Source organism: Typopeltis vanoorti, chromosome 13 (genome assembly GCF_054136105.1).
Source record: "Typopeltis vanoorti isolate ZY-2024b chromosome 13, IOZ_Tvanoo_1.0, whole genome shotgun sequence".
Lineage (NCBI taxonomy): Eukaryota > Metazoa > Arthropoda > Arachnida > Uropygi > Thelyphonidae > Typopeltis > Typopeltis vanoorti.
This window is the reverse complement of record NC_143561.1, coordinates 20,984,439-21,001,505: the sequence shown is the minus strand read 5'-3', so window position 1 is coordinate 21,001,505 and position 17,067 is coordinate 20,984,439. Positions and strand designations below refer to the sequence as shown.

Here is a 17,067-nt window from a genome sequence, read left to right as displayed (position 1 = left end):
ACTCCATGGGATCTTAGAATAATAACAGTAATAAGCATTGTTAATAATAGCAAAATACAGGTAACGGCGTATAACATAAAACAGTTTAGAAACCATTTTTTAAATAAATCAGTAGTTATCCAAGCTTTCTTATTTATTGTCCAATATACCGGTAAAGCACTCTTATTTAGGTTTTTCATTGCACGAGGATTGAGGGATTTATAAACTAGCATGGGTTTTACCATGTGATCCCCTGAAGCATTACTTCGCATAAGTAATTTTACATGGCCTTTTGATGCTTTAAAACCCGGCACAACTTTTTCATATTTTGAAATAAATGTTCTCTTGGGCATTTTTTTCCACCAATGGCTCATCTTGTCGGCATTAAAAACCTGATGTGTTGTATATCCACCCTGTTCAATAATTTTTTGCAATTCCTTTGGATAAATTTTGGCAGCTTCATTATCAGCAGATGTGCTTTCCCTTTGTATTTTATGTTTTTGCTAGCAACAAAGTTGGGGTTATTAGCAGATTCTCCATTTTCTTTTAAGCAGTTATAAATTTTTAAAGCTTTATGTTTAATAACATTGGTGTCCAGTGGGATCCATTTTTTTCAGCAGTCGTCAATCCAAATACTAAGAGCTTTTTCCATTTTTTCAAGTATTGGTGCTCTGGGACGAGCTGTCATATTTGCAGAGATAGAAAAACCTGCAGCAAAGGAAGCTCTGATTTTCTGTTAATTTTTCTGTATGGTCCTGATTGTTGCTTCATTTAAATCCAAGGTTTTTGCAACATATGATACTTTTTCCCCCTTTTTAAGATAATCCAAAATCTGTATTTTTAATTCTGGTGAGATGAAATGTCTTTTAAGAGATACTTTTTATGTCCAGCAGATGTTGTTCAGGACTACAAATTAATTCACAAAAAAGAAATATTTAACACTTCCTTAAAAAAAGGTTCAATAATACATACAAAGAATAATACAAAGAAGAAAACAGTGAAAGTCTTAAAATATGTTTAATACTCCACAAACAAAATGAATTTAAAATTCTAATAAATTCTGTACGGAAATCTGACACGACATACTACTCGCTCGAATGAAAAATATCGAATGAGATGGTGCTTGCTCTTAAAAGCTCTCATTACATCCCATGTTGTATGGGGATTTCCCCAATTCTCGAACCATGTTAGGGCGAGAACGTGTTGTAGGAATGCTGTGTTATACTGGGATTTTCTCCAATTCTCGAACTGTGTTATAGGAATGCTGTGCTATACAGGGGTTATCTTTATGTAGTTTGATATAAAATGTATATTTTATATCATTGATATAAAAATATACATATTGGAAGTTATTCTCATTTTTTTTTATTGCAGTCTGTCCTTGTATTTCTCTTTAAATAGACATGAGAAAGTATACAGCTCTTTTTAAAGCTGTATACTTTTCTTTGCATATAAAAGGATGGACGTTTTAAGAAATATTAAGGTTTTGTTTATTAAAATTTTTGTTTCACTTTTAAAATGTAAATTTTTATAAATGTGGATGTGAAGTAAAATGTTATAACTATTTTAAAAAAGATTTTATGAATTAGTCTGCTTATTTAATTCTGTTTTAGCATTCAGAATTTTTAGTATCTATAAATGTGATCTAATTTAGCTATTTTGTATTAATTTCTTGTATGTTTCAATAAAACTTTATTTTAAAGTAGTGGCTTTAAAAATAAGTACTTGACATATTCAGTTTATAAGAATTTTCTGGCTAGGTCTTTCTTAATAGACAGAGCTGAAGTAATTCTTCATGATATGTTTGGTGGATCAGACTATTGGAGGGTAAGTAAAAATCCGCAATTCATTAATCACATTTATAACCAAAATCTTTGCACATAGGCTGATATTCCATATTGTTTATGCACAAACAAATATCATACCAGTGTTTTTATCACAATTGTTAAAAAAAAAAAAGTTGTGTTTTGGTAATTTCTTAATAATTTTATCTTAAATTTTTATTGTGTATTTGTGTATTCATTCTTGTATGTATTTAAGAAAATGTTAAGAATGTTTAAAAGAATGCTAAACATTTTAAATTCAAACACCAATTTTTCCCAAGCATTCATCAAGTCTGTGATGTACCCGCACAACACACACACTCTCTCTCACATTAAAAAAAAAATCTTATAACTTCATCAGTTTGATGAAGTTATAAGATTAATATGTATCCTTGCAGGGGGTGGGGGGTATAGAGGATAGTACTATTGAAAAAGTTACACCATTACTAACTTCCAACAATTTTCCTCCAAATGAATCTGTTATCTGTCAAGACTCCAATGTCATCAGATCTTATATTTCTGTCTTTTAAGACACTTTTTACTGTATCGATCCATCCACATCTTTGTCTTCCTCTAGGTCTTTTCCATGCCAACTTGGCAAGGAACACTTGTTTTGCTAATCTTTCCTCTCCTATTCTGCTTAAATGAATAATATACTACCTTGAGATTAGCTCTAATAATACATTCCTGAATGCTAACAATGGCAGTTCCTTTCCTAATATCCTCATTTTTAATATGATACTGCTATTGATCCCATCTGTTAACTGCACTAATCTTTCTCAGACAGATAGTGCAGTCAACATATCAAAGGTCTTCAGTCTTTGATCAAGTGGTTTATTTCTAATCAAGCTATCAGATGCATAATTTAAAATTGCTTTGAATGCTGTCTTGTATGCAGCTAATTTAGTGTTTTGACTAACTTCTTTCTTTTTCCATATAAATTTATTTAGCTGACTTCCTACCATACTAATGCTGTTGTCTATTTCTCTGTTTACCTTACCATCTTCACTAAATATTGTGTCTAAATAGCTGAAATGTTTTACTTGTTCTATAGGTTCACCATTCAGGATACAGTTGATTTTCACTGTTTCTGTCTATTTTCATCATCTTTGTCATTTTATTGCTGATTTCCATACCAAATTTATCATCATCATCATCAAATTCCTGCCATGCACATTCAAGGGGTGTACAGGATATGACAGTACTACATGAAAAAATTACATCATTACTAACTTCCTATCTACAATTTTCCTCCAAATCAGTCTGTTACTTGTCCAGACTCCAACATTATCAGATCTTATATTTCTATCGTCTAAAGCACTTTGTACCGTATCAATCCACCTATATCTTGGTCTCCCTCTGGGTCGTTTTCCTGCCAACTTGACAGAGAACACTTGTTTTGCTAATCTTTCCTCTCCCATTCTATTTAAGTGACCATTCCACCTGAGATTAGCTCTGCTAACGCATTCCTGGATGCTGACAATGTCAAGTTCTTTCCTAATATCCTCATTTTTAATATGATATTGCCATTGATGCCATCTGTTCATGCCACTAATCTTTCTCAGGACTCTCATATCTGTGGTCTCTAGTCTTTGGTCAAGTGTTTTACTTCTGACCCAGCTCTCAGATCCATAAGTTAAAACTGCTTTGAACACTGTCTTGTATACAGCTAATTTAGTGTTCCGACTAATTTCTCTCTTATTCCATATGAATTTATTCAATTAACTTCCCACCATACCAGCTTTGCTGATTCTGTTGTCTATTTCTATATTTAATTTACCATCTTCAGTAAAAATCGTGCCTAAGTAGCTGAAATGTTTTACTTGTTCCACAGGTTCTCCATTCACAACACAGTTGACATTTTCAATGATTCTGCCTATTTTCATTGTCTTTGTCTTTTTATTGCTGACCTTCATACCATATCTATTACAACATCTTCTCAATTTAGTCAGAGAATCTTGCAGACTTGTAGTGGATTTATTTAGAAGTATAACATCATCTGCATAAAGCAAAGAGCTGACATTAACATTTCCAATTTTGATATCAGGTTTAATAACACTTTCCTTCATAATGTGATCCGTATAGATAATGAATAACAGAGGGGATAATGTACATCCTTGTCTCACACCAGATTTAACATTAAACCATCTTCCTGTACTTCCTTCAATTCTAACTGCTCACTTACAACTCAAATAAAGACTAAGTATCGCTTGATATAATGCCCCATTGACACCATATAACTGCAGCGTATTGAATAGCTTCTCTCTTGGCACCTTGTCATATGCCTTTTCCAAATCGACAAAACTTAAATACAGATCTTTGTTATATTCCCATGCTTTCTTGACTATTTGTCGTAAAGTGAAGATCTGATCCTGACAGCCTCTATTTGGCCTGAATCCAGCTTGTTCTTCACCAAGCTTTTCTTCCACAATTCTTCTCAACCGTTTCTCAAGTATACTTGCATAGATCTTGCCAGGAACACTCAGTAGGGAAATACCTCTGTAATTCTCACATTCAGTTTTATTTTCCTTTTTATATATGGGTACTATGAGAGCTCTACTCCAATCATCGGGGATTCGTCCCTCTGTCCAGGCTTTCTCAACTATGCAGTGCAGCCACTGTAAGACTTTTATACCACCATACTTCAGCATTTCTGGTCGAATATCATCTACTCCTGCTGCCTTTCCACATTTCAAGCCTTTGATGGCTTTTTCTACTTCAAGTATGGATATGTATTCCTGACTGCATGCCTGGTCAGTGTTTTTTATCACTATGCTATCATTACTGCTTGTTTCATTTAGCAGTTTTTCAAAGTAATTACTCCATACTTCAAGGATATCTTTTTCTCCTGTTTTCATGTCACCTTTATCATCTCTAACTCCTTTTACAGCACTCTTTCCTCCATTCCTGAGCTTCTTCATCAACCTCCAGAATATTTTGCCACCTTCTTGATATTTATTTTCTATATTCTTGCCAAAGTCCTCCCATGACTTTTGTTTAGCTAGTTTTACACACTGTTTAGCTTTCTTACATTTGTCTCTGCATTCTCTAAGAGCACAAGCTGACTTATTTGACAGGAACTTTTGATATCCTTTCTTCTTTTCCTTAACTGCCTCTTTAACTTCCTGTGTCCACCAGGGAGTTCTGATTTTTTTTATCCTTGCACACAACCTCACCACATGCTTCTCTGGCAGAATCAATCAATGTTTTCTCCAGAGTTTGCCACTGAATCTCCAAGGTTTGATTCCTGTTCTTAAACTCTTTCATTTTCTTTTCAATAATCTTTCTGTATTTTAGTCTACAGTTCACATCTGAGAGCTGCTCAACTTTTATTCACTTTAAAACTTTCTTACATGTTATTCTTTTCAATATGAAATTCAATTTTATCCTGTTCAAGACTAAATAGTGATCACTTCCAATTTCAAATCCCCTGTACACTCTGGTGTCTTGCACCAGGGAGAAAACATCACTATCAACAATAACATAGTCAATGAGAGTTTTCTTATTCCTAGCCTCTTCTCTCCATGTGAATTTGTGCATATTTTTATGTTGGAACATGGTGTTAGTAATAACCTGTCCATGTCCTGAGCAGAAATCCAACAGATATTTGCCATTATTATTAGCTTTGCTCTTTTCTCCAAATTTTCCCAAAATATTTTTGTATGTCTCACAATCATTTCCTACTCTGCTATTTAGATCCCCAACAAGGACCAACTTTTCCTTTTTCATTGTGTCAGTTCCTTTTTCTAAAGCATCTGAAAATTCCTCCACTTCTACCTTAGTAGAACCTTCTGTGGGACCATAGGCACAAATAAGTCTCATTGTCCCATTCCCCATTCTCATATTTGCCCACATTACTCTACTTGAGACTGACTGCCATTCAAGAAGATTAGCCTCGTATTTTGTGTTGAATACTATGGCTACTCCTTCTTTTCTTTGATTGTCATTGCCTGAATATAACATTTTGTATTTATTGCTCAGAAAGATCTCACCAGTTTTGGTCTTTTTTGTTTCAGTCACCCCTATTATGTCGATCTGGTACTTATCTAATTCCTCAGCTAGCTCCATTTCTTTGCCATTCAGGCTTCTTACGTTGATAGTACCGATCTTTAACTCTGGTGATGTTGAGTTGGGGCTTGTTTTCAGATTTGTTCCAGTAGCTGACTTTTCGCTGTTCACCCTGGTTCCCTGGCGAAAACAACGGGGGCCTTGTTTAACCGGGCGACGCTCCAGCCGGCATGAAATTTTGTCATGTTGTACCATCATTTTTTATTTTGGTTTAACCTCATGTTAAACCATTAAGAATACAATTTGGTCGGCTAAATCCCAAATTGCCAGCCCATCCTCGTTCGTTCAGTGTCCAAGTAGATACCCAACAGGGTGCACCAAGAGAAGGTGAGGATTGGACATTAGGTCAGAAGCCCTGGTCGGTTCTCCGCATTCCTTTAAAGGCTATGTGGAGGTCTCCTCTCAGTTATACAACTTTGACCCTTAAGCACCCCATTTATTACAACAGTTATTCAATTTAGTCAGGGAATCTTGCAGACTTGTGCTGGTTTATTTAGAAGTATAACATCATCTGCATAAAGTAAAGAGCTAAGATTAATATCTCTAATTTTGATATCAGATTTAATACTACTTTTCTTCATAATGTGATCCATATGGACTATGATTAACAGTGCACCCTTGTTGCACACCTGATTTAACATCAGATCATCTTCCTCTACCGCCTTCAATTCTAACTGCTGACTTACAGCTTAAATGGAGATTATGTATTGCTTGATATAATGTTCCATTTATGCCATATATCTGTAGCATTTTGAAGAGCTTTCCTCTTGGCACCTTGTCATATGCCTTTTCCAGATCAACAAAACTTAAATAACAGATTGTCGTTATATTTCCAAGATTTTAGATTTCTCAACTGTTTGTCTTAAAGTGAAAATCTGATTCTGAAAACCTCTGTTTGGCCTGAATCCAGCTTGATCTTCACCAAGTTTCCCTTTCACAATTGTTCTTAGCAGTTTCTCGACACTTGCATAAATCTTACCAAGAACATTCAGTAAGGAAATACCTCTGTAATTCTAACATTCAGTTTTATTTCCCTTTTTATAGGTGGGTATTATGAGAGCTCTGCCCTAATGATCCTGAATTTGACCCTCTGATCAAGCCTTCTGAATTATGCAATGCAGCCACTGTAAAACTTTTATATCTCCATATTTGAGCATTTCTGGTTGAATTTCATCTACTCCAGCTGCCTTTCCACTCAGGTTTTTGATGACTTTTTTACTTCAAGTATGGATGTGTATTCCTCACAATTTTCTAACATTGTGCTGACACTGCTTGTTTCATTTAGCAATCTTTCAAAATAATTACTCCAAACATTCAGAATAATGTTTGATTCCTTTTACGATACTTTTTTTCTTCCATTTCTAAGCTTTTTCATTAGCCTTCAGAATATTTTGCCACCTTCCTGATATTTATTTTACTTTTTCATGCCAAAGTCTTCCCCTGTCTTTTGTTTAGCTAGTTTTACATAGTGCTTCACTTTCTTACATTTTTCTGTATATTCTCTAAGAGCACAAACTGACTTACTTGCCAGGAACTTTCCTCGACTGCCTCCTTATAGGAAGTGATGGACTCAAGAGAGTTCTGATTTTTCTATCCTTACTGACAACCTCACCACATGCCTCACTGGCTGAATCAATCAATGTTTTCTTCAAGGTTCTTGTTTTCAAACTCTTTCATTTTTTCTTCAGTGTTATTTGTGTATTTCAGTCTACAGTTCACTTCTGAAAGCTGCTCAACTTTGACTTGTTTTAAAACTTTTATGCACACTCATCTTTTCAAGATGAAATTCAGTTTTATCTTTCTCAAAACTAAATAGTTATCACTTCCTATTTCAAATCCTCTGTATACTCTTGTGTCCTGAACCAGTGGGAAAACATTACTATCAACTATAACATAGTGAGTGGGACTTTTCTTATTTCTTGCATCTTCTCTCCATGTGAAATTGTGCACATTTTTATGTTGGAACATTGTGTTAGTAATAACTAATCCATGTCCTGAACAGAAATCCATAAGGCATTGACCATAATTATTAGCTTTGCACTTTTCTCGAATTTTTCTAATGCCTCAAAAAATTCCTCCATTTCTTCCTTGGTAGAACCTTCTGTGGGACCATAAGCACAAATAAGTGTCATTGTCCAGATATTTGTCTACATCGCTGTACTTGATATTGCCTGCCATTCATGAAGATTATCCTCATATTTAGTGTTGTTTACTCCCTGTTTTCCCTGATTGTTATTGTCTGAATATAACATCTTCTATTTGTTGCTTAGAAAGATCTCACCTGTTTTTGTCTTTGTTTTAGCCATGCCTATTATGCCGATCTGGTACTTATCCAATTCTTCTATTATTTCCATTTCTTTTCCATTGATACTTCTTATGTTGATACTACCAATCTTGAGCTCTGCTGATGTTGAATTAGAATGTATTCTTGGCCCCTACTGTTTTCCTCAGGGAACCTGGTTCCCTGAGGAAAACAATATGGGCATTGTTTTACCAGACAATGCCACAGCTAGCATGAAATTCTCTCATGTTGTACCATCATTTTTACATTGTGGTTTAAGCCAATAAGAATACAATTTGTCAGCTAAATCCCAAATTGCTAGCACCATCGTCATTCATTCAGTATCCAGGTAGATACCTAACAGGGTGTATATATATATATATATACACCCTGTTAGGTATCTACTTATATGTATATATATATATGTATGTATGTATAAGCAAACCTTGACATGTAAGGATAAGGAAGTAATTTTGCCTCTTTATAAGGCTTTGATAAGACCACACTTGGATTACTGTGTACAGATTTGGTCTCCCGGGTTCCAAGGGGATAAAGAAGCTGTGGAAAGGGTGCAAAGAAGAGTTACAAAGATTATAACCGATTATGGGATTTAGATTATGAGGACAGATTGCGAGTATGTGGATTACAGACTCTAGTAACAGGAGAAAGAGGGATGATATGATAGAGGTCTATAAACTTTTGAATGGGTGTTATAGCATTTCAACTAATGAAATTTTTCTTTATATGGAAGGCGGGGAGAGAACAAGGGGGTATCCATGGAAGTTAAGGTTGTTCTCAGTCGAGAAAGGGTTAAGAGCTAGGTTTTCTCCCAGAGAGCAGTGAGTGAGTGCAATAATTTGCCCTTATGGGTAGTGAGTACATCTAGTGTGAATGAATTCAAGGGTAGGTATGATAGCTGGGTTGGATAATTTACAACCTCCTTCGAGGAGTCCTTGACTCCATGGAGGTCTTAGATAATAATAATATATATATATATATATATATATATATATATGACTATTACTACCCTGTGTGTGTGTGTGTGTGTGTGTATACACAGGGTGGCCATAAAATAACTTTCCCTCTTTGGAGGCATCTGTAACTAAAACCAATAAACGGAATGAGACAAAATTTTATATCGAGACTTTTGAAGGCATGGGGAGATGATTTCTGCAAAAAAAAGATTTAGTAAAGTCGCCAATAGGGGAAATTTTGGCGCTTGTGAAGCCGAAAGCTGTGAAATATTTGCAGTAAACACAAGTAAAAAGGATTATGCAAATTTTACTGTGCGTACGTGACAGCAGCGCCACCATTTCCACCTAAAAAGGGATTGGGAACGTTCAGGCAGTTATTCGAATGACTGACAAATTATGCTTAATATGCATCCTACCTTGACTCAGCGTGCTTTACTCGTTAAGTTGTTTTACCTTAAACAGTGCAATGCCGTAGCAGCCCTTCGGGAATTTAGAAGGCTTCATAACCTGTGTACAGGTCCTATGTCAGCTGTAGCACTGAGAGCTATGATTAAGAAGTTTGAAGAGACTGGATCACTAGGAGTTAGACCTGGCAGAGAACTAAAAGCAGTGCAAGAAGAGACAGTAACAGACGTTGCTACTGCAGTGTTTGACGACACAGGGACCAGTACTGGTCCAAGCGCTCGTGCCATAGCTCACCAACTTGATGATATGGCTTATGGTACAGCCTTGAAAATCTTACAGAAAATGCTTCACTTCTATCCGTATAAGTTCAGTCATGTGCAAGCACTAACTTACGCAGATTATGATAAGCACGTGACCTTTGTGCTAACGTTTCTTGCCCAAATGGAGGTCAACAATGACTGGCCTTGGAGAATATTGTGGGATGATTGAGGCTCATTTTTATCTGAGTGGATCGGTCAACACTCACAAATGCAGAATTTGGGTATCTGACCATCCCAGAGCGATCCAGCAAGTACCACTGCATTCTCCAAAAGTAACCGTGTGGTGTGGCTTCACAACCAATTTCAGAATAGGACCATGCTTTTTTGAGCGTATTACCCCTACAGGTCCTGTAACCTGCTCCGTTACTGGAGAGATTTATCGATGAATGCTGGAAAATTTTGTCATTCCTTCATTGCAGCAAAGATAATGTTTGGACTCCATAATTTTTATGCAGGATGGAACACGGCCACACATTGAACGTTCAGTACAGTGCCTTTTATGCCAGCATTTCAGTAATGAGAGGGTTATCAGTCAGTTCTTTCCGACGGTATGGCCGCCTCGATCCTCGGACATCACTCCATGTGACTTTTGGCTGTGGGGGTATTTGAAATACGTTGTTTATGTTGGTGGCATTCCCAACTTGCATGTCTTGAAAGAGAACATAAAACGGGCTGTTATGAACATTCAGTCCGACTCCTTGCGCTCAGCTGTAGAGCATGTCGCACACCGGATGCAATTTTATGTACACGAGAAAGGTCAGCACATTGAAAATCATGCATGTGGTCCAGGGGACCCTGATTCTGATGAATGAAACGTTATTTCCTGTGAGTTCAATCACTACATTAATTTCTGGGTCTCTCGCAAGTTGTTGTTTTAGTTTAATTGTTATTATTCTTATTATCATTGTAACACGCCACATATCCAGCTGGAATGAGTGACGCAGCTGTCGCTTACACCATCGAAATATTATTATTTCATTTTATCTGCCTTTAATGTAATTATCCACTTGTTTTCATCTCCGCCAATGCCAAAATTTCACCTATCGGCGAATTTTGGTACTAAATCTTTTTTTCACGGTAATCATCTCCCCATGCCTTCAAAAGTCTTGATACAAAATTTGGTCTTATTCCGTTTATTGGTTTTAGCTACAGATACCTCCAAAGAGGGAAAGTTATTTTATGGCCACCCTGTATATATATATAGAGAGAGAGAGAGAGAGAGAGAGAGAAAGAAATATTTTGTTGCCAATAATCTGCTGTCAAAAGAAGTTAGTTATTAAAAAAAAAGAAACCTCTCAACATGTTCTAAGATTCTTGATTTTATCAATAATCTCAGATTATTGCTAAGTTCTCAAATTCTGCAGGTTGTTTTTAATTGAAATACAAGGCATGGTCAACTAAATCTGACTGATCATAGTTGTGGTAAGAAATATGTTTCTAATGTTCTTCAAGGCATATGTGAGCAGTTCTCCTAGTTTGACCATAATGTGACAAGCTGCAAGAACAAGTGATTGTGTATGCACCTAGTTAATCCTCAGGAAAGTAGCTAAGAGAAGCTTTCTTCATGTGAGATTTAAAACTGATGCATTCAGGGTCTATAGACTCTGCAAATTGCATCGTGTCAACCTTTCTTCATAATCAACGTTCCAGACATCAGAAGCTATTTTAGCTTCTGATGTCTGGAACGTTGATCGCCTCTGTAATAGTGAAGATTTTTATGATGTCATATTGTTCTGGGATTGAAGGGAGTATGGGAAAGTTTGTGTATGCGCCCACGGATTCGAGACCCTTCGACACTTCTGTGCATGTCAAAAGGAGGAGAATCCATTCCGATAATAAGGTAATCAGTCCGTATTGTGGGATGAGTTGTTTATTATTACATGTCAGAAAATTAACTTCTCTTTTATGATCATTGTACTTAACTATATTGCTTGTATAACAGTTGGAAAATTTTACCTATAAAGCACGTGATTTCACATGTTGCCGACCAATTTGTACGTCCTTCATTTCTTTCTCCCCTTCAGCATGAATCGACTATTCTTGGCAAGATGCCAAGCAGAGATCTACAAACTGTGAGCGAACTGTATCTGCTAATGGGTAGGTTTTCTGTAAACTGGAAAAGAAAGAGTATCATTCATTCAGAAGACGATTAGTGTGTCTAAAAATCGCAGCTTATTGTTATTTTCTTTTTCTGTAGTGAACTGGATTCTGCAGTGCTGATTGTTGAGTTGGAGGAGGAAAGTCTAATTTTCTGAGATATGTAGCTAAATTAACAACACATCCATCAGAATAACTTTACCAGATAGAATGCTTGAGAATAGCAGTGTCAAGAGCATGTTTTTAGAAATGCTCTATATAAAATTGTCCAGGGAAGGGGAGGGCCTGTGCCTTCTTTCTGTGTATGTTAGTGTCTTTACAAGTGAAGTAACCAATATAGATGGCAAAATTAAATAGAACAGTGATGTCATGAAGGAGAAACATTTCAAGTAATGTCAAGGTGTCAGAAAGGGATGGGATATTGGTGAATAAAGAAGTGATGTCAAAACTAATCATGATATCAGTCTTACATGAAACAAAATTTTGACTTTTGTTTCTTTGTTGGTGCACATTTCTGTGTATGGAGGGTGAAAGAATACCATTAGAGACTTGTCTTATTTATGAAAGATTTTAGCGGTTTGGAATTACAATTGAAGCAATTATTAGTTGCATGCTTTCCTTGGTAAGTTTCTTGTTTTGTAGGATGAAATACCTGAATTTTCCAGGTTTATCAATTGTTCAAAAAATCAAGCTTCAGAGATAAATATTCAAATAGATCAGAGTAGTTAACAGCATTTGGAGAACAGTGAAGATAATATTATCATCTTAAGACGTCATGAAATCAGAGACTCATCTAGGAGGATCCTTCTATCATACACACAGCTCATCATATCATACCATAAATACATTCAAATTCTCTGCAGACCAGTGGAGTAGCTAGGAGGGGGTGCGGTCCGTCCTGGGTGGCACTTTGAACCTTTTTGAACTTTTGCAGTTAATTCTAAAATACAGTCTTGATAACTCAGTTCCAAATATTGTAATACTACTGCGAATTTTCCTCACAATTGCTGTAAGTGTTGCTAATTGCAAGAGGAGTTTCTTAAAATAAAATTTGATTAAGAATTACCTACATTACTATGAAATAGATTTCGCCAATGTCATCGAACATTTTGCTAACAGAAAAGCAAGAAAAATAACATTTTAGAATGTTGAAATTGAAGTTTTACTTCAAAAATAAACAATGTTTTAATTTATTTCCCTATACATCGTTTTGACTTTTTGTAGTATTTTTGGTGTGTATTGAGAGGGGCGGCAACTGCTCTAGCTACGCCACTGCTGCTGACCTACACACACTCAGGCAGTGCATTCCAATCATTCACAACTCTCCATGCAAAAAATCTGCTTCTCACATCCTCCTTATACATCTTCCAGGGATGACCTCTTCTCCCACCATTTTATGAAAAACCTCTTCAATGTTAATCACATAACAATCTGTTATGAACTTGTACATCTCTATTATATCATTCCTCTTACCCACAAGACTCTGCAAATTGCATTGTGTCAACCTTTCTTCATATTCAACGTTCCAGACATCAGAAACTATTTTAGTTGATCGCCTCTGTAATCTCTCCAACATCTTTTCAAAAAACCAGGTGACCAAATCTGTACACAGTAGTCCATGTGTGTCCTAATCAGAGCCTTATACAGTGAGACCAGAATCTCCTTATTTCTACAAGTTAGTGTCCTCCACATCACTGCCGGTATTCATTTTGCTGTTCTCACAATTTTGACAATATATCCTCTAAGTTTTAGATCATTATCCACCATCACCCCAGGAACTCTTATTTCCTCCACATCCAACAATTCATCCCTACCAAGCTGGGTCACATCCCATCTTTGTTTTCCAACTTTTAAAACCTACATTTCACAATATTGAACTGGTATTCCCATTTCTCTGCCCATTCACTGAGTCTATTCAAGTCTTAAAGGCCACAACATCTGCTCTACTTCTCATAGTTCATCATAACTTTTGCATCATCTGCAAACAACTGAATATCCCCTTTCAAATCTTCCACAATATCATTTACATACAGGTTAAACAGATGTTTGAAGTACACCACTAGTGACTTTCTCTTCTGGGATATTGCTCTCCCACAGAACTTGTTGATACCTATCAGATAGCAAATCTGTAATTCAATGTACTAGTCAAATATCCATTTCCATTCACTCTAGTTTGACAATCAACTTATTGTGTGGTAATCTAATAAAAGTCTGTGCAGTTAGTCTAGTGGCTTTGCACTTCAGAACTATATGCCTGGGGAAGGAGTGTCCTAGGTTCGATTCCCATCGACATGAGGAGCTTAAGGATCTTCCTCAGCCATAGCCAAGTTAGCTGGTCTGGGGCGTGGACAGCAGGGTTTTCTCCCCCAGTTTATCTGGAGTTTTTCATTTCGAAAGCAGGCAAACCGGCCCTGTGAACACAACACATTCATGAATTCTGCCCTTAGGGGATGCAGCATGAACCAGCCGCATTAATTTCATCATAACCCCCTCATTAGGGGACTCTACCTTCCTAAAGGGATGGATGAAATCAATCAGTCAATCTTACAAAAGCCTTTGCACAGTCTGTTTATACTACTCTGTATCCATCTCCCACATCCAGTGATAGCACTGGATGTGGGAGATCGATACAGAGGTCATGTTTTAGTAATCTAAAACATGACCTCCCTTTAGCAAATCTGTGTTCTCCATCAAAGATAATACCATTGTTGTCAACCCAATATGGATCTAACCAGCCTATCCAACCCTTTGACCACAACACCTACAAAGAGATTGGCCTATAATCTGATTCTTGAATTCCTTTATGAAACTACGATCTTGCCTTCTTTGCACTCCTTCGGAACTTCACCCAGTATAAATCTCATATTAAACAAATATGTCAAGGCAGATGTCAACTCCCTTGCACATTCCTTCAAAATACGTAGCAATATATCATCAAGTCTCACAGTCTTATTAACATCAAATTTGCTTAATTACCCATATACCGCTTCCTCATTCCTCACTCACATCATGTTGGAGGCTTAATGGATTTTTTACAACACTCAAAAAGAATTAAAATAGAATTTAATACTTCCTATATTTCGTCCTAGTCACTAGGACATCTACGGGGATTACAAAAACAATTAATGTAAAATGCACACAAATATCAAACAATACTAAGCCCAACCACATGGGTGACACTAAAGTCCTATCTAGGTGGAGCGCCTTCTAAGGGCGGTAGTAGGTGGCCTGGAATGTCAGGTGGGACCTCTGGTAATGAGTGTTTAATGAGTCCAAAACATGTTTTGGACACCACCCACAGGGTATCATGGAAGAAAACCACCATGCTCCACCACAGCAAATTCAAGAAAGAGAGACTTTTCTTAGAAGCAGCAGCAGCTCTCAAAAACCAACCAAATCTTAATAAATACGGTTGCATTAAGCTTCCGAAGATTTGGGAAACACTCATTACCAGAGGTCCCACCTGACATTCCAGGCCACCTACTACCGCCCTTAGAAGGCGCTCCACCTAGATAGGACTTTAGTGTCACCCATGTGGTTGGGCTTAGTATTGTTTGATATTTGTGTGCATTTTACATTAATTGTTTTTGTAATCCCCGTAGATGTCCTAGTGACTAGGACGAAATATAGGAAGTATTAAATTCTATTTTAATTCTTTTTGAGTGTTGTAAAAAATCCATTAAGCCTCCAACATGATGTCCTCACAGCACTTAAGCCTCTACACACGAATCCTCACTCACAGTTAGTCTCTTCTTCTCCTCATCATCCATTGCTCTCAAACTCTCCATGGTGTCACATTCATAAAAATGAAAGACATTTATGAACTGTTCATTAAATATATCAATATACAGGTATCTTTTGATTAATGCAATTAATTAATCCCTCAATGTTATCGCGTTAATCAAATACTGTATAATAATAATCAATGGTAAAAATTACAATTCGTCCATGATCGATTACATTAATAATTCGTTTTATATGGTACTCTTTTAGGAAAGATAAAAATGAATGCAAAGTAAATGTTAAATAAATGCTGGTACCTAGATTAGTTACTGCAATTTTTTATCGAAAAAAAGTTGTCTTTTTAACAGTTTTAGTTTTTTTTTTCTTATCAGCATAAATTCTGCGATAACAAGCAAAATGACTCTCTAGACCTCGATAAACAAGCATTCTTTGATTAACATCTGGATCCATATCTATTACTTGCTGCTTAAGAATTCTAAGCTGCAAAATATTCCATCCAGTTCTTTGATTGTTATCTCATTTGGAACCCTCATATTCACATTCCATTTGTTTGTTGTCTTTATATGTGCGTTGTTGTTCAATTTCAATATCGTTGTCACTGAAATCTGAATTTGAATATAATAATTTTTTAGCATCTGCATCAACACCATCAAAATCAGGGTCTTCACCAATTGCAATGATTTCTTCAACCACATTGTTCACAGAATTTTGAAAACCACCTAAGTCATTAGTGCCTTCCAGCAAGAGGTTTTTCCAAACAGCTCTCACATAGCTAGAAGTCACTTGCTTCCACAAGTCCTGAATGTTTTCAATTGCATGTTTAATTTTAAAATTTTTCCAAAATTCTTGGAGTGTAATTGCATTTTCTCCCATTATTGTTTGTTTTTACTGCCTTTGAGAATGTCTTTTTAAGAAAAAGGCTTTGAAAGTTGCAATGACGTCGATGTCCATGGGTTGTAGCAATGGTGTTGTATTTGGTGGAAAAAATGAAACTTTCACATTCTCATATACATCATAAGAGAATTTGGATGACCAGGTGTGTTATCTAAAAGCAAAAGGGCTTTGAAAAGCAAGTTATTTGTTGGTTTTGCAATATTTCTCTTGCAATAAGCTTCAACTGCCAGACAAAATAAGACATAAACCAATCTTCGAATTGGCTTTGGGTAACCTAAGCCATTTAAAGGCGTGTATATAAAGGGATTGTCGCAATTAATTTCACTGCATTAATCAAATCTCGCATTAAGCAAAGCCATGTTAAGCAAGGGATACCTGTATACTCATCAACTATATCCTCCACAGCAGTTGTCCTTATACATTTTCTCCAATCAATTCCATCCTATAATAATTTTTTTTTTTTAATTTATTATTATTTTTTT

The 17,067-nt window shown here is 36.1% G+C and overlaps 1 protein-coding gene across 1 annotated transcript in view; it reads left to right on the top strand.

Moving 5' to 3' along the window:
- The window catches only part of O-fut2 (O-fucosyltransferase 2), a 159,791-nt gene that overhangs the window by 98,107 nt on the left and 44,617 nt on the right, over positions 1-17,067 (top strand). Inside the window, exon 4 of the mRNA XM_090403186.1 lies at positions 1,740-1,806. Within this exon, the coding sequence (XP_090259312.1) occupies positions 1,740-1,806 (67 nt within the window). The remainder of the gene's footprint in view (positions 1-1,739; positions 1,807-17,067) is intronic.